The sequence below is a fragment of the Aethina tumida genome, chromosome 7 (assembly GCF_024364675.1).
Source record: "Aethina tumida isolate Nest 87 chromosome 7, icAetTumi1.1, whole genome shotgun sequence".
Taxonomy (NCBI): Eukaryota; Metazoa; Arthropoda; class Insecta; order Coleoptera; family Nitidulidae; genus Aethina; species Aethina tumida.
The window spans coordinates 14,789,206-14,816,113 of NC_065441.1; the positions used below are offsets into that span (position 1 = coordinate 14,789,206).

The 26,908-nt window shown below is 30.7% G+C and overlaps 3 protein-coding genes across 4 annotated transcripts in view; 2 read left to right on the forward strand and 1 right to left on the reverse strand.

The window, feature by feature from the left end:
- LOC109602500 (serine/threonine-protein phosphatase rdgC) overlaps window positions 1-14,014 on the forward strand; it is a 39,812-nt gene extending 25,798 nt beyond the window's left edge. For both annotated transcript variants that reach the window (XM_049970028.1, XM_020018881.2), the window contains 12 exons: window positions 2,190-2,280; window positions 2,371-2,528; window positions 2,579-2,746; window positions 7,113-7,279; window positions 7,456-7,492; window positions 8,034-8,183; window positions 10,061-10,135; window positions 10,782-10,967; window positions 11,810-12,062; window positions 12,171-12,328; window positions 12,385-12,804; window positions 12,855-14,014. In XM_049970028.1, coding sequence (XP_049825985.1) covers window positions 2,190-2,280; window positions 2,371-2,528; window positions 2,579-2,746; window positions 7,113-7,279; window positions 7,456-7,492; window positions 8,034-8,183; window positions 10,061-10,135; window positions 10,782-10,967; window positions 11,810-12,062; window positions 12,171-12,328; window positions 12,385-12,804; window positions 12,855-13,151 — 2,160 coding nt within the window. In that variant the 3' untranslated portion in view covers window positions 13,152-14,014. The remainder of the gene's footprint in view (window positions 1-2,189; window positions 2,281-2,370; window positions 2,529-2,578; window positions 2,747-7,112; window positions 7,280-7,455; window positions 7,493-8,033; window positions 8,184-10,060; window positions 10,136-10,781; window positions 10,968-11,809; window positions 12,063-12,170; window positions 12,329-12,384; window positions 12,805-12,854) is intronic.
- Window positions 14,015-17,600: 3,586 nt separating this feature from the next.
- On the forward strand, window positions 17,601-20,902 carry LOC109602498 (probable cytochrome P450 301a1, mitochondrial). Its single transcript, XM_020018877.2, has 9 exons — window positions 17,601-17,778; window positions 18,821-19,277; window positions 19,337-19,453; window positions 19,506-19,582; window positions 19,633-19,834; window positions 19,892-20,054; window positions 20,107-20,355; window positions 20,410-20,616; window positions 20,669-20,902. The coding sequence occupies exons 2-9, from the start codon at window positions 18,829-18,831 to the stop codon at window positions 20,780-20,782; spliced, it is 1,578 nt and encodes a 525-aa protein (XP_019874436.1). The 5' UTR covers window positions 17,601-17,778; window positions 18,821-18,828; the 3' UTR covers window positions 20,783-20,902.
- Window positions 20,903-21,066: 164 nt separating this feature from the next.
- On the reverse strand, window positions 21,067-26,837 carry LOC109602499 (probable cytochrome P450 49a1). Its single transcript, XM_020018880.2, has 10 exons — window positions 26,575-26,837; window positions 25,759-26,005; window positions 25,412-25,528; window positions 23,367-23,443; window positions 23,003-23,198; window positions 22,371-22,524; window positions 22,146-22,315; window positions 21,659-21,737; window positions 21,391-21,597; window positions 21,067-21,339 (listed from the first exon to the last, which is right to left on the reverse strand). Exons 1-10 carry the CDS (start codon window positions 26,744-26,746, stop codon window positions 21,229-21,231), a joined length of 1,530 nt encoding a protein of 509 aa, XP_019874439.1. The 5' UTR covers window positions 26,747-26,837; the 3' UTR covers window positions 21,067-21,228.
- Window positions 26,838-26,908: the final 71 nt, after the last annotated feature.

The window sequence follows — 26,908 nt, forward strand, 5'->3', positions numbered from 1 at the left end:
TTCAAGTTTTTTCTTACAGTTGATAATTAAAATATTTGTGTTCATATATTTTCTATATCTTACTAAATTATTTCAGAAAACATTTTTATTATCGTCTTACTTTTTTATTTGCGTAAATCTTTTATTCGTCATTTTTTTTGATAATTAAAAATAATTTTAGTTAAAATTTTTTCAGTATTTTGTTAATTTAATATCAGATTTTATTCAATTATTATAAAATATAAAAATATATAATAATAAAATATATTAATAATTATTTAGGAAATTTAACTTTTATTAATAATATTGTTGCTATAAATTTCATGAAAAAAGAAAAGAGAGAAGTTTATGAATCATTTTCATATATATATATATATATATATATATATATATATATATATATATATGTATATATATATGAAAATTATATAATTTTCCGTATCTTACTAAATTATTATTATTACTATTTTTTTTTTGGTATTGATTTATTTTGTTTATTAATTATTTGAGTAAATCTTTTATTCGACCTTATTTTTTGATAATTATAAACATTTTTAAAATTGTATTTTTTTTCAGTATTATTTCATGAACCATTTTCAATTTCATTAATTGTTTTTTATATTCATATATTTTTCGTAATTAAAATTGATTAAACAATTAATGTTACTGATATACATTCAATGAAAAAACATCCTTTAATTCAAACTACTTAAAACCCCAAGAGTATTAACACAATAGTCAGGTTCTAAAACCGTGAAATAAGTTACACCAGTCTTGTATTACAGCTTTCGAAAGTTCTAACAATGGACGAAATAATACGTCTTATTTAAGTATTTCTTTGGAAATGCACAATAAATAAATTGATTTGATCTTGTAGACAAAACAGCTTGGAGCGAAACATGTAAACAAAGGGTTTCAATTCAACATTTTTATCAACCTCGTAATCTCTGTAATCCTGTAATTAAATTTAGTATTAAGGATTTATCAATGTAAATAAACAGGGTCACATATTTATTTTTATACGAACGAATCAATCGATATTACGTAACAAACAAACTCTAAAAATCGGGATTCGAACCAAGCACCAACAGAAATAGACACATGGACCTGACTCAAGTACTCTACAGAATGCTGCTTCGGTTTGACTACAAACATGTGCGTTTATTGAGTTTTTGAGTGCGTTTTAAATTTTGCCACACTTGCCTCGAATTAAATTAAACAAAGATGTACAAAAAAAATTGGTGTCTAGATTTATAATTAATTTATGATTCACAGTGAAAATGTTTATGAATGGTTTCAACTGATTTACGATTGTAACGAAATTATATGTTAACAAAATTTAATTTTACAAATCAGTTTACGAAACTTGATAATTATACAGTCATCGTCAAAGCAAATTTAACACGGATAATTACCCATAAATTTACTTTATTAGTTTCATATTCCGGCTGTTTAAATTGAATAACAGCTTTAAAATTGTTTTATTTGAACAAACTTCCGCGGTGCTTGCAAAAGTTTCGCACCTTCGAACTTTTAACGAAGCGGCTCAATAAAAACTTTCATAATCAAAATCATGCAATTTGAAAGAATTTGGAAGACGGTTTTGTGTTTAAATTTTGTGAGCACAAACGTTTTTTAATTATAATTTTTACACGAACTCGACAAAAAAATGGGATTAAATCGATTTAGAAAGTCGCCTCTAAGTAAACATTAATTTTCTAAAAACGGCTAAAATTGAAATCCCCCAAAGTTGTTTAATAAAATTATAAGTTCGAAGACAATTTTCGGGGTAATTTGTTTGTCCATTAATTTGAAAACTTTAACGATCCAATTTCGGGGCATTGTTCTTTTTGAGTAACATGCATAATTGTGTTATTTTGAATACAATTTAACAATAGATGGGTATTTATAAATTTAATTGTTCTCTCAGATTAAAATAATCAATACGGTTTTTACGAGCCGAATAAATTCCTACTCACACACGACTATCAAACAAATAAACCATTTGGTTAGATGACAGCTCTAAAATAGAATTAAATTAAAGTTGTAAATGTGTTATTGCGAAACTGCTTCAATGTGTTTGTTTAAAGGGATAAATATATAATACATAAATAAATTATAATAAACGTTTAAGTCCTGTTGTTTCATAATTATAAGGGTTATTGAAATTTTGTTTAAAATCGATAACTTCTATTGTTTTCTCATTTCAGCTATACAGTTTCTTTAATGCACTCTTGACACATATTCCCAGTACGGCAGGTGCGGGTGGTAGCAATTTAAACTCGAGGAGTTCATCAGTAGGTAAGCCTAATTTATTTTACACCGCAAACCTCCAAAAGAATTGCCCAAGAAAAACAAATTTAAAAATAAAACTTGTGTATTTGTTAACAGAAGATTTAGACTTGGACGGGAAATACGAGGACGAATCGCCGGATCCGGATGAAGAGTTCATGGACATGGAACAGAAGAAACTGACTCATATTAAACTCAACTTTCCGCTCATGGAAGAAGACATAACCAGACTGTTAGAAGTGTTCAAGAAAAGACGTGTAAGTTACACCACCAGTAAAATGTTATAAACTGACTTGGGGACCTTTAGCACTACAGATTGCCACCAAGTGTAGTGGCTGAAATCTTCAAAAGAGCCATCGCAGCTTTGAAGCAGCTTCCCAATTTGAACAAAGCTTCCATTGCAATCAGCAAGCAGATCACTATATGCGGGGACCTTCATGGAAAGTTCGATGATCTTCTTGTTATCTTCCATAAGGTAATACTTTTTTTTTTGGTGTCTTTAATGGGATGTTTAATTATTTAATTAAATGATAATTGAATGTTGATTGTGCCTTATTTGTAAATAATTCACAAATTAATTATTTTTTAGTTAACAAGATCTTAATTAACATTTATTGCAACTGTTAAAGGAAACAAAAACGCTTCTCGGGGCGATTCATTTATTTTAATCCTTAGCAGTAAGTGCGAGCTTGCAATTAACATTTTCCTGCACAGATATCTTACACAATTAAAGAAAATTCCTGTAATTTCTTTGTGTTTGTAACATTTATATTTCAGCTTGTATTTCTTAATTCTTAAGCTTTTTGGTTTGCTTGGAAATGTTTCGTCTCCTGCCCATCGTGATTTACAAACTTCCTGACGGAGCCCCACGATTTAATAAAATCCAGCACATCACATTTTTCCCGTGTCCATGAATTTACGTACCGGCAAAGTATATTAATAAATTTTCGTCAAACCTGTTCCACTTTGGCCTGTTTTATAAGCTTTTAGCTTTATTAGATCCGTTGGCTTGAACAAAGGTAGGACACGTACATGCTATCACCTTGCGAGTTTCCGAAGTTAATTTCTATGGCAAATCGTTGCCGATCCTTTTATCTTGGATGTGACAAAGTAAGTTTGCGGAGATGTTTGCAGACAACACTTCAGCCTCTTAACTGGCTGCATCTATTTTAGTTTGTCATCAATTAAACGTACAACAAAAACTTGCCAAGGCAAACAAAAACTCCCAAGCCGGCACACAAACACGGCAAAAAAATCCCCTGACATGGAGGCTTGCGAACGGATTGCAGTCGTGTGTGTCAGCGACAATGTACCCGGATTTGGCGAAGACATAAAAAAGATGATAACGAAGTAATCCCGTCCCCCATAAAAAGACAGGACGAAAAATGCAATTACACGGAACTACATTTAACACGGTGGCGATATGACAACGGAGTGCTCTTACACCGAAGTCCTGACATGAAAATCGATAGGCCGTGAAAAACCGGGGGACGCACAAGTTTTTGTTGTATCGTCGACAATAAAAAATATTGTGCGTGCTCCAGTCGCAAGCCCACCTACGAAACTGTGAGTTGAAAGTGTAATGGGCGCATTGTCCCTGTATTAACCCTAATTACGTGGATGCGCTTGGAGGCGTCTCATTCGTTAAGCAAATTGGATTGGTGCTAGGGCCGACGTCGATGGGAACGGGTTGCGTCCGCCGGATCCTTAATCCTTATTAGGATTGTATCGGTTCGAATGTCATAACTGGGTAGAAGGGATTTTCGTTAATTACGGTGACGTTTGCATCCCTATATGAATGTTTAAATGCTTTGGAGGTTACATCTCGAAGTCCTTTCTTTATTTGTTTTGTTTTATTGTTAATGATAGTCTTAAAAGAACGGATAATGATAGTTTTTCAATCAAGGCCCTAAGAAGTATAAACATTATAATTGTTTATAATATGTTCTCAAACGACCTTCAAAGTAAATTGTCTATTAATTGAAAATTGATGATATATTCTTTAATAAATAATATACATTTGAACTTTAAATATGATTATTTCATTCAGATTTAACTTTTATAAGACAGACCTCGTTCAAATTCAAAACCTGATTAAAATGCAAATTTGCAATTTCGACTTCTATATATTTTTTAATTATAGAATTCAAATGAAGAATGCACATTTGTTGCTTGAACATTACTCAAGAATGTAATATAATTTAAAATGCGGCCACGAAATTACGTTTTACAATTTTTTGTCATTTTCATAAAAATATAGACATAATATAAAAAGGTCGTAAACATTTTTATTTTCCATCAAAAGTGTTTTCAGTGTTTTATAGCATTATTGTATTAAATATTTGAAAAAATTTCGAAATAGTTTAACGTATATTCTTAATTTCAGTGAATGTATTCATTAATTATGAGACTTAAAAATGGCATAAAATTATCATGTAGATTTTATTAACATTTAAAATTACATTATTTAAAAATTGTAAGAGATAAAAGTAAAACTTTTTAAAAATTTTTTTAAAAATTTCTTATATAATTAAGCAAAATAGTTGAATTATAATATTAATACCGACAAGTAGACATTTCCTTTTAAATTACTTTCTCATGAGAACAATGCCAATACCAGTAATGTTTTATAATTAGAATAGAGTTCTTTTTACTTTAAAATTATAATTCTGCTTTTATGACTACAAAATCGTATTAATGTAATTAATTATTAATTAATTAATTAATGTATTAATTAAATTTCAAAATAATTTAAAGTAAATTCTTAACTTCAATGATTTTATTCATTAATTATGAGGCTTGAAAATGGTTTAAAATTATCTTGTAGGTTTAATTAAAATTCAAAATTATATTATTTAAAAATTGTAAGAGATTAAAGTAAAACTGTATAAAAATATCTTAAATAATTGGGCAAAATAGTTGAAAAATAATATTAATACCAACAAATAGACATTTCCTTTTAAATTACTTCCTCATGAGAACAATACCAATACCATTAATGTTTTATAATTAGAGTAGAATTCTTTTTAGTTCAAATATATAATTCTGCTTTTATTACTACAAAATCGTATTAATGTAATTAATTATTAATTAATTAATTAATTAATGTATTAATTAAATTTCAAAATAGTTTAAAGTAAATTCTTAACTGCAGTGATTTTATTCATTAATTATGAGGCTTGAAAATGGCTTAAAATTATCTTGTAGGATTAATTAAAATTCAAAATTTTATTATTTAAAAATTGTAAGAGATGAAAGTAAAACTGTATAAAAATGTCTTAAATAATTGGGCAAAATAGTTGAAAAGTAATATTAATTCCAACAAGTATTTTCTTTTAAATTACTTCCTCATGAGAACAATACCAATACCATTAATGTTTTATAATTAGAGTAGAATTCTTTCAAATTTATAATTCTACTTTTATGACTATAAAATCGTATTAATGTAATTAATTATTAATTAATTAAATTTCAAAGTAGTTTAAAGTGAATTCTTAACTTCAATGATTTTATTCATTAATTACGAGGCTTGAGAATAGTTTAAAATTATTTTATTTAAAAATTGTAAGAGAACAATTTAAGCTTTTTAAAAATTTCTTAGATAATTGAGGAAAATAGTTGAAAAATAATATTAATACCGACATGTAGACATTTCTTTTTAAATTACTTCCTCAAATGAACAAAACCAATAATGTTTTATAATTATAATATATTTCTTGTTTAGTTTAAACATAAAATTCTGCTTTTGTGACTTTACAAAATCGTATTAATATGCAATATCGTGAAATTAAAAACTAATTGGAAACAAACAAAGCAATCTAAAAATTCATTTAAAACTACAGAATTTACAATTTATTATTATTTATTTTATTTTTTTTAATCTTTCTAACATGTAGAAAACAATATGAAATTTATTAAATCCTTAAACCGGATTTTATATTCCACTAATGGTTTTATTATTTTCAGAATTATAAAATATACTTTTATTTATTAAAATAATATTTAGAATCATATTTTTACAATATTTTTATTTAATAATTAGCTTTGTTCTGTAATAACGCAAAGTGATCCAGGAATTAATTATAAACAAAAATGTAGTAGGAGATAAAAAGTAAAATTTTAATTATTTCGTAAATAATGATATTGCAAAATATTTCAAAGACTGAAACATGTCCCACACAGAAATTTCGTTTGTAACATACAATGAATTTATATAATAGGATTTATTTAAATGAAAACTGCGGTTTTAAAATTTTCATATACATATTCTGAAAATTATATTAATGTACAATATAATTAAGCAAAATGAACAAACTAATTGGAAACAAATATAGGTAATTTAAAAATTCATTAAAAACTTCAGAATTCACAGTTTAATCCGGTTAACCATCTGCGGTAAAACATGTATAAAACAATATAAAATTTATCAAACCCTTAAACCGGGTAAATTGCGTATACATGTTCGGGGAATCGAATGGACTCACGTACAATCCATATTTCGTGCTAATAATGATTTCTATTCAGATCATGTGGTCATTAGGCTCTCGCAACAACAGAATTTGCACAGATGTAATAGAATTCTGCCGACTGCAAATAAAATCAATCCTGGTTAAAAGGCCCCAATTAGTCCGGTTTATAATTTATTGGAATATTGTATGAAAGGGGAGAATCTTTTGAGTACTTTGGTGCTGACAGTTTTGTTATGCGGTTAAGTGGCAAAAAATTAATGTAGACTTTAAAATGAGGGTTTAGTTTAGAAGGGTTTTGAGGAAATGTGCGCAGAAGTGCATTAACGTCAAATTAATTCTGTCTGTAGTTTGCATCAACCTATTTTGTTCCAGAATGGACTTCCATCAAGCGAAAATCCTTACGTCTTCAACGGCGATTTCGTGGACCGAGGCAAAAGAGGCTTAGAGGTGTTAATAATTTTACTTTGTTGCTTATTAGTCTATCCGGATTCCGTCTATTTAAATAGAGGCAATCACGAGGACCACATAATGAACCAAAGGTAAGTTGAGAATGTTTTAATGGGTTAATTTAAAAATTTCGTAAGGAAAACTGAGTTTTGTTTTATAAAGAATTCCTTTGTGTCCGGTCTGGAAATCTAATAACGCATTCTACATCACATTAAATTATGTTTTGTTCCTTTCATTCATGTTTTATTTCTATATTTTTCTGTTCTAGGTATGGCTTTGTCAGGGAGGTCCAATCGAAATACCGGGTAAGCTTTATAATTTATCAAAATTGAAGGTCACACATCATCAAATTAGCTGGAATTAGCGTAATGAATTAAAAAATTAAAAACTATTTCCCTAATGTAATCCATTAGTGCGTAATTATTTTTCATTGATAGAATATTAATCATGGCTGGATGTTATAAGCAATGGCTTACTTAACATATATGAAATTTGAGCCACCCTTAGGCAAGGAAAACTTAATAAATTCCCCGGTGGAATCTGTAGGGTCTCAAGCTGAACATTATCTAGGAATACCTATCATAAACAGGGTTAGTTCAAACACAAATTGTATCTATTTGTTATCTTAACATCGGAAACAAGTTTAACCTTCCATCAAACTCGAATCGAAACGTTTATTGTTTTTATCTATTTTCCGATTTCGTATTCCAGTGCAGTAAATAATCCAAACACAATTTCCAGATTCCGCAAGATTGGAATACAAAATTGACATGTAAATATCTCAAATCAGAGGAGGAATTTTATTATACTTCGATGGGGATTTCTATCGTTTACAATTTGTTGCAGAGAAACTCTGAAAAGCTGTTGAGGCTGATCGAGGAGGTCTTCAGGTATTTACCATTGGGGACGATCCTTAACAACAAAGTTCTAATAGTTCACGGAGGCATATCAGACACGACTGACTTAGAGATGATTCAATTACTCGACAGAAGCAAGGTGAGTTTTTTTGATTTTGTGTTTTAAGCTTCATAATTCAATTTGTGTTACATTAGCATGCAAATTAAACTGGAACATTACTTCGAATAAAAAGTGAATTTACATATTTCAAATTGGTACTTATTAGTAACGATTTAATTACCATTTCAAACAAGAAGGAGCATAGTAACAATCAACGGAACAAGACATTAAAGCCAGTCATAAATTTATTTAAAATATGTACGAACACATCAAAAGAAAACCGTAAAGTTTCATAATCTGGCAGGAATAAGGAATGTTTCAGCCTTCGAACCCGGCTTTGTACAAAATAGTTTATTTAAATGAATCGTAATTGCTTTCAAGTCGGTTCGCGGAAGCTTCGCCGACCCTCCAGCTTTATGGTACATTTTTATGCGTTTAAACTCTCTTAATTTTCGGTTTAATGGTTTTCCATAAGCTCGTTTTATTTTCACCAATTACCACACGCTGCGTCCACGAAAATTCCAATTTCCAAAGGCACGTTTAAAAAAAACGGTGCAAAGTGTGGCGCGTCATAAATTCTGGGAAAAGATGCAATTAATGCATAAATTGAAACGAACCAGGTCAGTGCTTTAAAAGCTTTTCGTGAATTGTACCAAAGTGGTACATTAGGACCATTTGATAGGAAAAAATCCTTTGAAATAGTCGAATGAATGGCGGAAATACAACTGACACGTGCAAAATATCCACATTGCTTGGTAAAACATGAAATGAAACGAGTGGAAAGAAAATTGTAAATAAGGAAGTAGGTTTCCTTTATTTTAACCAAAAATTACGGTAAGAAAGATGGCTAGCTCCCTCGTGAACAATTACTCCGAGAATACAACGAAACGTAGTAAAAAATCACCCTTAATTTACAACCCCCACGTGTCACAAACCATTTACAACATATTCCAGCGTGCATAAGAGGAAGGCAATTTATCCTGCTGGTGCAAACTGAATTCGTTTACTATTTTTACATTTCTCATATCACAAATAACTTCGAACATGTTTATGATGCTCACATATTATTTCCATAGAAACGGATGAACATGAATTCGCACAAAATCAACCTGCCCTATTGCCAATAACTTACACACACCTGCTACGACACATAATTAAGTGCTGCAATAAAACTATATCGATTTCTACTTAATAAGAATATATCTATGATTGTAATTTATGTTAATGACGCCAGCTAGGTTTCAATAACAATCCTGGTTCCACTATTGCGTTACTAACTAACTATTAACTAAATTAAGACAAGTCCTTTGTTGTTAAGATTAAGTCAGGATCTCCAAACTATTTTGGTTCCCTTCATACTCCATTATTTTATTTTTATATTGATATTTCAAAACTGTTATCTTTGTTTAATAATATTTAAACAAATTTATGTATTTCCAACAAATGTTATTTAAATAATATATATATATATATATATATATATATATATATATATATATATATATATAAATATATATATATATATATATATATATATATATATATATATATATATATATATATATTGCAGAGAAACTTCAATACTTCAATACACAATAAACAAATTTAATCTTGATCATTTGATATAAAGTAGAAGAACTAAAGACATTTCTTTTATAAAATTGTTTGCAGAAAAGTAAATTTTCCGCAAATGAACAATGCAATAAAATTAAACTACATTTCTGCCTTTATTTCTTACTCTGTCTGAATCTCTTTTAAAAAATTGTCCTTTCCTTTGCCTTACACTATAGTTGACATTCACTCTAAAAGAAAGGGACGAGATTAAATCTCCTTGTCTCAGCAAAACATTCCGGAAATACCTTTGCCATGTTTTTTTTTATTTTCCCTAATTTAAATGAATTGTTTCCCTTTTTCAGTATGTGTCCCTGCTGAGACCCCCTGTAAACGACACCGCGACGGTGGAAGCCATCGACAAAGTAGAATGGAAACAGGTTAGTATAATTCTCTAATCTATTTAATGACTATCGTGAGGGCGAATTCTCATTGTCATCTTATTTGGCAGCCAAATACATTTTGAACGTGTCATCATTTTCGTCTCCATTAAATGTTTTATTTAACTTTTTGCCTACTACTTGGTGGTGATTATTTACAAACACACAACTTTCTATTGATTGATGGTAGAACCAATTCTCCCAAGGGAAATACCGAGTCGATACATCCACCGAGAAGCCAATAAAGGCGTTTTCGTTTACAAATTCTATTAACCTGAATTGAACCTCCTTTTCGACAGTATGTTATTAAAAAAAAGTTCACCACCACATATAAATTAATTATCTACATGCAACTCGGAACTTTTCCCTTGTGACCAGAATTCAAAAGACGAAGACTAATGGGAAGATCATACAATATGTATTTTTATTTTTAAAAAATACATGAAAGGTAAAAGCCTCTGTCCAACCCCTACAACCATATCATTATTTAAGCAGACACTGGACATATGTTACTTTAAGCTTGAAGTAAGCCTAGAAGAGGACGTAATTTGATAAGTCGCATTCTCAAAACCTTTTGTAACATTTTATATGCATTCCTTCATTTGAAACGTATACTTTTATATTTTCATAACATAATATTTTCCAGGTTTTCGATGTGCTTTGGTCGGATCCACAGACAACAAACGGCTGCATTCCAAATCAACTTCGTGGAGCCGGAACCTATTTCGGTCCGGACGTAACTAAGAAGTTCCTCGAAAAATACAAACTGTCCTACATCGTGAGATCACACGAATGTAAACCAGAGGGCTATGAAGTGATTCACGACAATTCTGTAAGCTTTTACCTCATTTCCCGGAAAGTTTGCCTGTACGACACTGGTGGTGGTATGCTAAGTTATTTCCCTCGCGCAACTTTTTCCATTAGACAAATTACAATAACTTACACTCCTTATTTTCACCGTTCACTGCCCCTTTTTTTTGCCCCGATAAGAAACTGTACACCACATTTAATTTAAAATATGCACATTGCATCCGATAAGCTATCCCACACACAGCTTTGTTCTTGACAGTAACCAGGGAAAATTCTTGTGTTGTAATCCCGGAGGTTGTCGGATTTATTTGAAATTTCCATCCAATTTGACTTTTATTGCATTGCTTTATCTTCAACCACTACACGTTGATATTTGAACGGAGATCAGGGAGAAAACGGTTATGAGTTCGTGCTTTTAACACACTTTAGATTTCGGCTTCTCTATGACGTTTTAAAATTTTATTGGTAATTTCCTCCGGCCTGATCCGCCAGAAACGTCAAGACGGAAAAGGAATAATGACTTTTTTTAATGCACAAATTTTGTGGCGTTTAAGTCGCAAGTAGTCCATCCTATTTTATTTCGGTAATGGAAAATGTAGGCAAATTTATTACAATATGGTTTTAGTGCCTTTTGCAATTCGCCAAATGGGAAACATTGATTTTACGATTACGTTCTAATTAAACCAATTCACATAAATAAACACAAATTTGCTTAAAGCTTAGGAGGGTAATAAAAGAGTTAAAGCCATACCTGTACATTAACATCCATTAGCCAGAAACTTGTTTTTTATGCAGCCTCTAATGTGTAACAAACCACGTAATTGTGTAAAACTCTGAAAGATTTAATACGGTCACACTTTTCAGGTGATAACAATATTCTCAGCATCCAACTATTACGAAATGGGCTCTAACAATGGAGCCTACTTAAAAATAGTGGGCCCACACTTAGACACCCACTACGTTCAATACATGGTAAAATCTGGAAGGAAGAATCTAACTTTCTTCCAAAGAATGAGTATGGTTGAGACTGGAGCTATCAAGGAACTCCAAATGCAAATTGCCACAAACAAAGATAGATTGCTTGAGGCGTTCACGGAATATGACCCAGAAAATACAGGTACAAAAAGCATTCCCACCGGTTAAATTTATAAAGTGGAATGCTGTAATTAAAATAAATAATACAGTCGCAATTCACAACATTGAATAAATTTAAAACGTATTTCAGGACTGATAACAGTCACACAATGGTGCAAATCCATGGAAGCTGGTACTAATCTACAAATACCTTGGAGACTATTAAAAGATAAACTCGTTTTGCTAGACCAAGACACTGGCAAAGCCAAATATCTAAGCACATTTGATATTAAAGCCAACAACGTGAACGTAAGTTTACGTTCTAAATTCTCAAATAACGGTATTTTTATTTGCTTTAATTACAGTCAGTTCAGGGAGCAAGCACCGTGGTAGAAACCCTATACAGGAACAAAAGAAGCTTGGAAGCGATCTTCCGCATAATCGACAAAGACAACTCCGGCTACATAAGCTTGGATGAGTTCGCCGACGCCTGCAATTTGATTAAGGAACATCTACAAAGCCCAATGACCAAAGACCAACTGGAAGATCTGTGCAAACTGATGGACTTGAACAAGGACGGAATGGTGGACCTGAACGAGTTCCTCGAGTCGTTCAGAATGGTCGATCCCGAGAGTAAAATGAAGAACGAAGCTAGTAGTCCGGAACCACAGGAGCCGGAGCAGGCTGGAAGAAAGACGGAACCTCCAAAGTTTCTGGATGTGGACTCTATTAAAATAGCCAAACGAGGCAGAGACGGTCCGGACACTCCCCCCATATCACCTGCCGTAAGTTTTAGGTTTTGGCACGGATTGGTTGTTTCTACTTGCGTTTCTAGGTAATGAAACCGTTGAGAATTATGCCGAAAATTGACGAAGAAAATGGTGGCAAAGGAGCTGTGGCAGAGGAAGTTTTAACCAAAGAACAGCACGAGAAGGAAGTTAATAAAAATGGCGACAGACTAAAGAATGGGAACAAAGAAATTTATGACGCGTCCGTTAAGGTTATAGTCCATAAGGCCGAAAACAAGGAGGAAAAGGAGAAACAAGCAGAAAAACAAGATCAAGAGTCAAATTCGGTACACATAAATACCCTACAAATGTCACCCGTACTCAGCTCTAGAAGGGGAAAATAAATGTTGTTCGATGTTGTTCTAAATGGAAGTTATTCAAATTAAATAATTATATGGATATATGGATATATTATATTTAATGGAACTTCTTCAGATATATATATATATATATATATATATATGTCCCTTACTATATCCAGACTTAACTTTCCAGCTTTTCTAATTTTTATTTAGAGCTAATTGTATCGAACCGATACATTTTATTCTTCGAAAAATTCTAGAGCAGTGTTAGCCTTAAGTAGAGACTTTTATAAATGACAATTATATCCAATTTTGAAAGTTATACTTATGACAAATACTGTCCAATATAAATCAGCTCAAGTCTATTAAAGATTATTTTATTAAAAAGAATGAATAAGTAAAGCTATATTTATCCAATAAGTGTATCTGTAACAGTCAATTAACTTGGCACTGTTGTAAACTCAAAGTTTAAAAGGTCGTTGGTGAGAATTATTTGATATCTATCTATCTTCGTGCACACTATAATAATAATAATAAACCTAATGATTTCCTCCATATCATACACTCTTGATATATTATTAAGTGTAAACATTCTAAATTAAACCAACTGAAATAAATTATCGACAGCTCCATTAGTTTAAGAAAAAATTAAATAAATATATATTTAATCGTTTAAACTTCGTTATAAAATTTGTTAATTGTTAGAAATTGTAAATTTTATTGATATGTTGTTTATTTAAATATTTAAATATAGTTGCATTATTACAGCTATATGCACGTTTGGAATTGAAATATAGTTCCATGTAACATCGTTTTATTGTAAGTTTTCTTAAACTAATGAAACTATGGGCCCAAATAAAAACGTTATTTAAAGATGTAATTATTTTTAATAAATGTATACATGATTTGTGTCTTTTATTGCTTCAGGTTATTGTTTATCAATCGAACAAAGTGTGTAGTGACAACAATTAATAAAGTTACTTTATGGCATGTGATAAATAACTAATAGTAGTTGATGAGTACTGCTAAAAGTGAATAAGCTTTGCTCAATATCATTTTAAAAGTTTCAAGTGAAAGATCCAAAACACTTTCAGCTGTTAGTTTGAATGGCTTTTTCAATCTTTCCATTATCAAAATAAGAGCTTTCTTTGATTTCTGATCAAAGTTATACCAGTTAGTCATAACCAGATGATGATTTAAATTAAGACTCTAAAAAGATTAATTAATTAGAATGGGTTATGTTTAAAGTAGTGAAAGTACCTCTTCATATAACATTGTTCCGTACCAACAATACATAGAGGTACCATACATCATTGATATAAGAAAAAATGCATTCAAAATTATCTCATAACTATTTTTAGACAACTAAAAATTATTGATAATGACCTAAACTAACTTATACGGTAGATGCTTACCACTACCAGTCTTATAGTACACATGCCAATAACACTGACAGAACCGATTAGTTGAATAAAAACCAGAGTCGAAAAACAACCTTGGACGTTACCGACAAGCCTAACAAAAAAAAAATATCTGTATCTGTTCTATATCTGTTCTACAAAGATCTTACTCTGAAATTACTTCATAATGTTTAGCACATTCAATTAATTGTTTATATACACCTTTTTGGTGTGCTCCAGGTGCTAATTTTGAAAAAGAATGTTTCAAAATTCTAATCTGAATAATACAATGATAAATTGAGGTGGTAACCATTGAATCCGAAGACATGTTAACTACAGCTCCTCGTGCAACACCTAAAATAAACCACATTTCTACTACCTATTTTAATTTTAGCCAATACTTACCCAATAATTCCAACCAGCTACATAAAACGGAAATCAGTTTACATTGCAAAAAATTTGGTATGTACATGCCCAAAGCTTGATCTTTATTTAGTGTATTGCAATACAGTCCGTAATTGATAACACCCCCCACAACAAAAATGGCGTAAAGTGCAAAATTCTTTTTTCCCACATAGTTTGCTTGTTGTATGTATTTCAGTTTTTCCGCACTATTAAACTCAGGTTTGTCTAATGACTTTAAAAGCTTCTGCCGGGCCTGGATATTGAAGATTAGTGGCAAAACTTTCAAATTGAACGTTACAATTTGTAAAAGAATGTAACCGTTTGCAAAGAACTTCTCGATATTGAATTTTAGTGCCAGGTCAATTAGTTGGGACGTTAGTATTAAGGTTGAGAAAAACAGATGCCATGCTAAAGAAAAAACTTGTTGTTTAACATTTTTAGGTTGTAACATATTTAAGTTTAATATTTTCAAGTACAGTCTCACAGATTTTATAACAGGCGAATTCATTTTGTAAATAAGGGTTGTTGCGGATTTGACTAGGTTTTTATAGGTTCTTGGTTGTTATGGTGATTGACTATAAACTACCATATATACATTTGATTAAAATTTTACGTGATTGCCAATTATGTTAGTTGAAACCATTCAAATCTAATTACTTATTGAATGTCCTCTATAATAATAGGTTTATAGGTACCATATAGTTTCTAATAATTCGATATTACTTAATTATTGGCTTTTTATTATTTATGTATTTTTAAACAGTTAAGTGAAAAAACTGTGAACGTTTTTAAAATAAGTAACTAATAGTAGTTAATGTTAATTCCGGCTCATTCACTTCAAAAGATTTTTCCAAGCGGTTATATAAAGATGAGTGGCAGAACTCTGAAATTGAATGTTACTACTTGTAACAGATTATAACCATTGCTGAAGAGATTCTTGATGTTGAAGTCCAGTGCCAAATCAATTGGTTGTGACACTGTTATTAAAGTTGAGAAAATCAGGTGCCACACAAAAGAAACAATTTGTTGCTTAACATTTTTCGATTGCAACAAATTTAAGTTGAGGATTTTTAGATACACCCTCACAGATTTTACAATGGGGGAATTCATTTTGTAAATAATTGCTGTTGCATATTTGTAAAGGTTTTTATAGATTCTTCGTTGTTATGGTGATATGTTGTATTATCTAGATCTATTTTGGACCCACATAACTAATTAAAAATCTTCTGTAATAATAATTTTATTTGTTCCTTAAACTTTCTAATGATTCTATAACTATTTTCTTCCAATTACTTTTAATAATTGCAGGTGCACTTTCAACACAGCGTATTTTACATCATTGTGCAAGTCTAACTGGTAAGATAAAGTTAATTAATTTTAATAAGAGTTAGATATAATGGCTATTAAGGAGTAAACCCTTCTTAAAATTTAATATTAACAAAATAATGAAATAAAAAATTTATTTATTTAATAACATTACAAAAGTTTCAAGAGATAAATCCAGTAAATTTCTCATGATTAAAGCTTTCTAGACTTCTGTCAAAATTATACCAAACAGTTGCGAAAATAATTTGATTTAAAGAAAGGCTGTATAAATAAAAAGTATAATTAAAATTTGCCCTTAGTTTAATTTTATAATCAAATTTACTTCTTCATTGAATGGTTCAGGTTCAGGAAAAAACATATTTCTAATCATATCAAAAACTGTATCATTTATCTGTAATACAATATTTTATATTTGATAACTCTGTCCACAAAAAATCTTATTACCACAATAAAACGAATACAACTCATCACAACTACAGTAAAAAAATTAAATTTCTTACTCGTTAATTAATCTGTAGTGTACACAGCTTAAAATTAGATTTGAATAAATCACATTCTAGTTTTTCCTAAAATTGTTATATTTCTCTAAGTTAATGAACAATCTTTTCAGTACATGTAGTTGAAGTGAAGCTTGAAATATGGCACCTTTTAAACAGTTCTGAATCATATATTTAATAAACATAATCGTATCAATTTTTATTTAGTACTTCCAGAATGTCAAGGAAATTTAAGTAGAGAATTTTAATATAAACGGTGAATGAATTTGATAATTATATAGAAATTTGTTGTTATGGCAACTTGATTCAAACAGTTTAAGTATTTTCTATGCAAATTGATGGTTTAATTTGTCTTCAAGGGTAAACGATGATCACCTGATGATTATATGTTAAAAACTTTTCAAGTTAAAGTTTTAAATGGTGGTTATAGTTTCACGTAAATTATCAAGTGATGCACTTTTAAAATTATTCAATTTCGATGAGGAATGTTTTCAATATTTAAGAGCGATATAACTTGTTTAATTTAATGAAATTATTAAAAATAGAAATTATGTTATGGGGGGGGGGGGGAAATTTACATAACGAGTTATCAAACTTGTATTTTAAGTGAACAGGGTGAAACAATTATATTAAAATTTGAACTAATAGTTGTTTATTATACCATTTTTGATACAATATTTGATGTTTTATTTATTTATAACTAAAGCAATAACAATTTTACTTTCAACATTCCCTCCAAACTTGGAATAACCGATTACCTAATTGGTCCCCCCATTTAAATTCAAGATACGTACAGCAGGTGTCATCAACAAACAATTTTCCCTTCCACATGGACATGGTCCACAATCGGATTCACGAACCAAAGCACTGAACCACAAGCAAGTCGGCGTGTCGACGAGCCGGCCACGGAGAAAGAATCCACGTGAAAGTCGTTAAAAAGCGGGTCAACAGATTTTGTGGGTATCTAATTTTTTAAGTGTGGAGGTGCGCAACGTGGTGTTTTTGTTTTGTGGAATTATTATGGAAACTTAAACAATTTTTGTAAGTATAAATAAGAAAAATTTTTTTTTTTTTTTTGCTAAAATATTATTTTATCAGTCTAAATTTCTTCTATATTCAGCATCAATATGAAGAAGAAAAAGAACATTTAAAATAATGTTATTTCTAGAAGAAACAACAATTCAGTAATAATAATTAATATCATCATAAATTTAATTGATTCTCTTTGTAAAACTACAAGTTTTCCTTGACACATGTATAAAACGCAGTTCAATGAATTTATTATTAATTTGAGACACAAATAAACTATTACTAATAATGAAATTTTATGGATCTAAAAACTTTATAATAAATTGTTTAATTTAAATGGTAATAAAATTGGCGTTTATATTTATTGCATAATATTTTAGTGACAAATAAACAACACATAGTGTAAATTAATACAAGGTTCTAGTTTCTTGGTAATCAAGATTAAATGTGGGAATAAATAATAAATGGAAATAAATTAATTAAATAATACCTAAACTAAACGAAACCAAATAAGTTAAAAAATATATATCTTAAAATCGTTAATTAAAAGAAGTAGGACGTCGTGATCTTGAACAAGCAATTTTCGTAAATTGCATAAGATTTTTTAGCTCAACAACTTTGTTCAAGTTCAACAGCATTTACGAAATCCTGAATGATATCGTAAAACGGTGGTAATAAACTTGAAATTACACGTCTAATATTAGCATAGTAAAATTGCACATAAATTATTTATTTAATGGCTTTAAGAATTTCAATAATATAGAAATATGAATATGAATGTGATGGAAGAATTGAGTAACCATTAAAATGTGTTGTTTAAATTATGCAGATATGTAGAGAGAGCAATTAAAAAGAAATATAAATTAATGAATTTATATGAAATAAATCAGAATTAAACTCTAGTTGCAATGAGGAAATTCATTCGTGCACTTTCACCACATAGAAAGTACTCTGCATTACAATTACAAATGAACTAGATGAACGATGAAATATTTGATGAGCGATATTAATAAAATACTTTTCACCACTTATTAATTTATGTAAATTTATTCAGAAACAATCATGGAACTGATGAAAAAACTACCGCGTTCGACAAAGACGCTGAAGCTTCTACAATCAGTCAGGTTTCGTTCGACTGCCACAGCTTCAGACGTTTTATGTCCTCATTTGGAAGAATTAGAAAACGCTAAACCCTATTCCGAAGTACCAGGACCGAAGGCGATACCAATTTTTGGCAACACCTGGAGATTGTTACCGATAGTGGGCCAGTACGATGTATCAGACGTTGCGAAGCTATCTCAATTATTCCACGAACAGTACGGAAAAATATGCAAATTGTCGGGTTTAATAGGACGACCGGATTTACTGTTTGTCTATGATGCTGATGAGATTGAGAAGATTTACCGACACGAAGGGCCAACACCATTCCGACCTTCAATGCCTTGCCTGGTTAAATACAAAAGCGAAGTGAGAAAGAAGTTCTTTGGTGATCTTCCAGGAGTTGTAGGAGTGTACGACGACTATAATAGGCACTCTATAAATATCGGATTGTAACTTATTGCTTTTTTAGGCATGGCGAACCTTGGAGGGATTTTAGGACGAAAGTTCAGAAGCCGATATTGCAAATACAAACAGTAAAGAAGTACATTGAGCCAATAGAAACAGTTACTAATGATTTCATAAACAGGTATGATGTAACTTATGCTTTCTCTGGTGCACAATAACATGTTTCGTTGCAGAATGCTCGAGATGAAAGATAGTCAACAGGAAATGCCAGCTGACTTCGATAACGAAATTCATAAATGGGCCTTAGAATGTAATAAGTTTTCTTTTCTATTTTCCAAGCGTTAATTAAATATTTTGTAGGCATTGGGAGAGTTTCTTTGGACGTACGATTGGGATGTTTGGATAAAAATCTTCCTGCAGATTCAGAGCCACAAAAAATAATAGACGCAGCCAAATTTGCGTTGAGAAATGTAGCAATTTTAGAACTTAAATTCCCTTTTTGGCGATACTTCCCTACAACCATATGGACTAATTATGTCAAAAATATGGATTACTTCATAGAGTAGGATGAATTACTTAGTATCAACAGTTGCATGGTGTTTATTCATTTATTTTGTAGAATTTGTATGAAACATATAGACGCAGCTATGGATAGACTGAAGTCAAAAAAAGTTGATGATGAAAAAGAGTTATCACTTGTGGAAAGGATTCTTGCCAAAGAACCTGATCCAAAAACTGCTTATATCCTTGCTTTGGATTTAATTCTAGTTGGAATTGACACTGTAAGCCACAAAATAAAAATATAAGGCACATTAATTAATTATATTATTTTAGATATCAATGGCTGTATGTTCAATTTTGTATCAACTAGCAACCAGACCTGAGCAACAAGAGAAAATGTACGAAGAACTTAAAAGAGTTATGCCAGATCCCAACGCTCCTTTGGACTCCAACAAGCTGAACCAGATGGTCTTTTTGAAAGCTTTTGTTAAAGAAGTATTTAGGATGTACTCCACTGTGATTGGTAATGGCAGAACTTTGCAACAAGATACGATTATACAAGGTTATAAAATACCAAAAGGCGTAAGTTCCATAACGCATGTACAGGAGCATCATTTAATATTAATTTGATGGTAGGTTCAAGTGGTGTTCCCCACTTTGGTGACGGGAAGCATGGAAGAATATGTGACGAATTCCAGCGAGTTCATGCCTGAACGATGGATCAAACAACAAGCAGACAACAACAAAATTCATCCATTTGCATCACTACCATATGGGTATGGTGCTAGAATGTGCTTGGGAAGGAGGTTTGCGGATCTTGAAATTCAAGTACTTTTAGCCAAGGTAACTGGATAGCTATTTTAAGATGATAGTTTATAAATTGTTTATATTTTAGCTGATACGATCGTATAAATTGGAATACCATCATGATCCGTTAGAATACAAAGTGACCTTTATGTATGCGCCTGAAGGTGAACTAAAGTTCAAAATGATGGAAAGGGAAGCCTGATTATCGTGTATATCTGAAGAATGTAAATAGTGAGAATTATGTAAACAATTTACTTCAATAAATTATTTAATTAAATAAAAAAACTGTGATAATTTTATTTTTGTTCATGTTAAAATGACTATATTGTATCTATGTATCATTTTTATAATAAAATCTAGGCAACCCAGAATACTGTTCTCATTTCTAGGATAGTATTGCACTATATAATATAACCGATCAGATTATATGATTTTTTAATTCTAAAATGTATAATCGATTGTACCCTTGAACAATAAAACAACACATTATAATTTAATTAATTAATTTAATCCCTAAAGACTACAGTTACTTGCATTGCATCGCATCGCATGCATATCACAATATTCAACACACACATTATGCTGTTACACTTTTAATCATATTGAACAATTCTGACTAGTCCCGTAATCCAAAACGCAGTATTTTCTTTAATTTCTCTCCACAAATCTCAATTTAAGAGGTCCATTGGGAGTGTACATTGGATGAATGTGATAATCCAGTTTTTCATGATGATATTCTACTTTGTAGTTCCTTATTATCTAAAATAATATAAAAAAGCATAAAAGATTGTAAAATAATTTAAGCAGTACCTTTGCTAGTACAGTCTGGATTTCCAAATCAGCAAATCTTCTGCCTAGACACATTCTTCTGCCATAACCGAATGGCAAAGAAGCAAATGGATGATGTTCCTTGGACATTGGACAAGTTTTTAACCATCTTTCAGGTATAAATGTTTGGCTGTTTGTGAAATACTCGTCCAAATTACTAATTACATAATGCTGGAAAATTAATTGAACCTAAAATGTAAATTATAGTTATTTATTGAATGGTTTTTTATTGGTGTTTTTCAAAATTTACTCCTTTAGGTATATGATATCCCCCAATAATACAGTCACTTGTGGTGCACCTTCCGTTACCAATTACAACAGGATACATCCTAGAAAGTAAACATTAAATTACAGACAACTATCTACACAATTAAATCCCAAATATTAGTATTTACTTTATTAAGAAATTACTGTGAAGATGTTAATTAGTGAATTCTTATGATTTCTAAATTCATTCCTTTTAAAATCCAAACTATAATGACAGTAAATTATGGTGCATTTATAAAAATTTATGTAACCACATGCAATTGACATTTTGCAACAAAGGCATTTAGTTTCGCCAAGAAATGGGAAATGGTATTTTAAGAATAAATCTAGACATGCACATCATTGCATAACCCAAACAGTCTTGCAACAATCACTGAACTTGCAACAAAGATACATTTGTTGTTAAATAACTTTTTGCAACAATTATTGCGGTTTCCATCTATTTATTCTTCAATAACAAAAACTCTTACCTCATGGTTTCTTTAATGCATGCTTTTAGATAAGTCATGCGCTCTAGTTTGTCACTGGTTATATCCGAGTCAATTTCCGGCAATAAACTTTCGACTTCTTCGTATAATTGTTCCTGTTTATCTTGGTGGAGCGACAACTGATACAAAATGGAAGCAACTGCATTGGAAGTCTGAAAATAACATGTCAACGATGGGAAAGTCGTGTAATAGATTAGGGGAACGTACTGTATCAATTCCTACTAAAAACATGTCCAAAGCCAAAGCACTGGCTAGTTTCGAATCGTTATCCATTTTCAAAACTCTTTGAAGCACTGACAATTCGTGATTGTTGTCTGGAATTGGATGATTCAGGGCTTGGTTTATGTACTTCAAACAAATCCTAAAAGGAACAGGTGAAAACATTTATTATAATTCATATCAACTTATGAGAGATAATTAATAGTTATGGCTGGTGATAAAGGTGAACGAACGATTTAATGAAATCAAAATGAAAGTAACTTTTAATTTTAAATATCTGCGCTGTTTCAATTTATTGTAAAGGTAATTACGTTTCGTGATGTGACGAAATAAAAAAGTAAAAGCCACTGATGGCGTGTCTGATGGAGCTCTTCTTCCACTGAGATGTTTTGAGTCATAATTGAATGACAACAATGCGATAACTGTTTATTAATTTCACTTTAATTTGGATGACAATAGTAATAACTAATAATGTTCTTATTTAACTCTTCGAACAACAAGATGTGTTACAATGTGTTTATACTATCGACACACTCAAAATACATTTCTTATAGCTTTTTTCTGATTCTAAGACAAAGGTTAAGGTGACAACTGTTCCGTCCAAACAAATTAACACTTACTCTCTAATCGTGTCCAAAGCATTAATGTACTTGACAAAGGTAGGCGTAAAAAACAATTTCCAGAAGGGAATCTTCAACTCCAAAACGGGAACATTTATGAAGAACGTATTGACAGCGTCAATCAGTTTTTGCGTATCTGGATGGGCATCGTCGTCCAAACATCCGAGTCTATGATCAAGGGCCACCCTTGCAATCGCTAAAAATCGTTAACAATTGTTTTAATGATAATCAATTATATAAATGGTAAGTTCTGGGTCTGAAAAATTATGTAAAACTTGATATCGGAATTTAGGGTAACGGATTCAGGTTGTCTGTAGCTCGGGGCTAACGCGCATTGAATTTCACTCTATTGGTTTAATCTTACCTTCCAAGGACCACTTGTGTACTTCATTTAAAAAATCACCAGACACTTCTTGATCTTTATTTTTGATTTTTCTTATTCTGAAATTTAAGAAAAATATTTTAATTCTATTCAAGAAGCATACAACACTTAATTATTCTCTTATTTGTTATTTGATATTTGAATACCTTTTTTATAAATATACATGTTTCCTTTTTATTACAGAGACGTGTAATTATATTCTTGAAAAAGTAGTTTTACTGGGCAAACAACAAACTCAAATAAAGTAGTTAAAATACTCTTTTATCGCTAATTGCAAGGTTATTGTTAGCACACAAACACTGCTATGGCAGCTAAGCGATAAAACAATATTTTTTTATTGTGCAGAGCCATTAATTTCGTTCCGGTAACTAACTATTCAGTCATTACTTCTCCATGCTCTTAAATCAATACTTTACTTGCATGTTTGTAATTTAATTTAGGATGACATTTAGACTAGAGTATAAAACAACAAACTGCAACGCAGAATTTTAAACACAAAATTCTTTCTGATAATAAATTAATCACTCACGTTATTTCTTCTTAAACAGTTTCTCAAGGGTAAAATGTTTCGTATATAAAATATTATTTTGTATATATAATTTGTTTTCACAACTTCCCAGGTGTGTTGCTCAACAAAGTAATCAAATATTTATGACAGTGTCTTCCTTTAAAATTAATTCAGTCCTTCATAGATTTAATTATTTTTGTCAATTTCATTATTACTATTAAACATCATACGCGATTAATCATTATGATTATTTCAAATATGAATAAAAATTACTTGGATTGAATTGATTTTATTTAAATTTATTCCTACCATATATAATTTTCTAATTACAACAACAATTTCTTATTGTGTAATAAACTGTATATAATGTATTATTGAAATTTATTTTATTGCCAATAAATTGGGAACTCTCACTCAAGTTAAAATACTTCTTACAGTCTTACGTCTTCAAATTATTTTTAAGGGTTTTGAATCAGTTTCCACTAAATTAATTAACATAATTTAAATATGGTAAATTAATTAATTAATTCTATACACTGAGATTAGATGTTATGTATCCGATGGTAAGTCATGGTCAACACAATGACCATCAACTTGTTTCTAAATTTTATTGACCGTGACACCCATTGCTGACTGGTGTTAAATGTTGTCAAATCCTTTTTACCGGAACAACTGTTTCATTGTTAAATATTTTCAAATTAGAATTATGAAAATTTCCTAATTTAGACAGTAAATACTTTCTTTTGAACGAAATATGTCATCACAAACTACAACTACAAGTTGGTCAACAAAACATTTGCGTGTTGACTTGAATTTTAACTAATTGCATGAAAATCGAATTACAAATATTACTATAAAAAACACTAACTTTCTCTCTTATTAAATAGTTATGTGGAAAGAATTGCATTTACGCATTTCCGTAGAGAAAAAGGTCATAAATTCTTTGTTGATTGTAAGCAAAGTTCTTTGCTGTAGGTTAATCGCAGTTAGAAAAATAGCCTTGAGTTTAATAATAGAATAAGTGCATTCGTGATTATTTATCGTACACCCGTTTAGCGTTTGAAATGGCCTAGGAACAAAACAGTCATTTAATCCATATTTTTACCTAGATGCTAAAATTAAGTAACATTATCCTCGTTTTGCAGCTGTACGATAAATTTAATAACGAGTTTCTTAATTCTTTCCTTTCAAATACGTCAGAATTGATAAAATACATATTTATAAGAATATAAGTTGCTAATTCTTAAACAATTTTAACGGAACTTGGTGTTGACAAACTGGTTATAGAATTTGTCTGCTAATTTTTTGTATCTTACTCAAATATAATAATAAAGAAAAATATTATAAAATGGTGACAGAATAACTTATTCAGATATCGAATGATAATATTTCCAATTTTACTTGTAAATTGCGAATTTATCCTTTATATTTTTCTTCAGTTCAAGGTGGGATGAGATCAACAATATTGCTCAGGAAATGTGTAGATTAAACTACGTCATTTTAAAGTTTATTTACTTACCTGTTAACAAGTTCCTGTGAAGTCGATTCAATTGCTTTTATATACATTTTAGCGATTCTCGGCTGCAACATTATCTGGTTCACTTTAGACCGGAAAGATTGCCAATTTTCGCCATGTCTGAAAGTATCACCTTGATGAATATAAGCACACTCTGCTACATACATAAAGTACTATAGTTATTACAAGGTTTCAAGGATGTAACGTCAGTTATCCTCATAATATTTATGAAAACGCCTTCACAGCAATCGACAGATTCATATTCTAATAACTACAATTTTATTTATAATTAGACGTGAATTATTTGGCAGGGGCGAAATGCTCCAACAAACAAATTCCAATAATCTTACACGGCTATCACTCCTGCGACATCCCCGAAAAAGTCCTTCCGGTAAACGTGTTTGTAATAGTTCAAGGACGGCATGGAAGGCCGCAGGGGCATCGCGTCTTCCTGTCGAAAAACCATCTCGATGTCGTCCGGATCGAATAGAAAAACCATGTCGGGTCTTCCCAACAGACCTTCCATCTTTACGATTTTCCCATACTTTCGGTACAATCCCGTCGTCACTTTGTCGATGTGTTCTATTTGGAAATCGCCTGGAAAACGATTTACAATTCAAAGCACAGGGCCGTTGCATGAGTTAATATTTAGGAAACACGGCGATTTCGCAGTCAGACAGCGTAGATGACACGAAATTAAAACAATGAATGGATTTTGCTGGTGCATGCTGATTAAAAATTAAATTATATAATTGTGGTCCCAGATTAAGTTGGCTAATTATTTAATACAAGCAGGTAGTAATATTTTTTCCTATAATTATTACTAATTAATTTTATTGAAGCCGAGTTGCGTGGTGTAATTATTAGTTGCAAACAGAGTTTCTCCAGTTTTGTGCACACGAAATTGTTATGGAAATATTACGGCATTCGCCAATAATGGCATAGAAATTGTTGTACATAAATATATGGATATTAACTTTTAATATTTATTTTATTTCAATCCTTAATATGGAAATAATACATTTAACAAAACAACTAAAAATTAATTAAAACAGGTTGAGCATCAGAAAGACATTTTAATAATTTGTAAATTACATCCATAATTTTCACATTTATTTATTTAACCTAAAATTAAATTAAAAAAATATATATTTCTTAATATTTACCAATAAAAGGTAGAAATCTCCAATTATTCCCCAATAAAGGCAGCGGCTTAGGTCCCGGCACTTCACTGTAGGGCAAAACCCCCAAAGCCTCACTGGCACCAACCAAATTCAACTTTTGCTTCGAAGTACTACTGATGGCCCTTTGAAAGGCCGGCAGGAACTTCTGCGCCATCGCACCAGTTAACGCAACAAACGGTACCACACACAGAACGCGTACTGAAGAACCGACAAGATATGATTAAGGTTGCCTTACGTCGCCTCGTATATTTTTTTTTAATATCCCACCAATGTTACAAACGTGATCTCGGTCTTGCTCACAAAACATTCAGGCGGC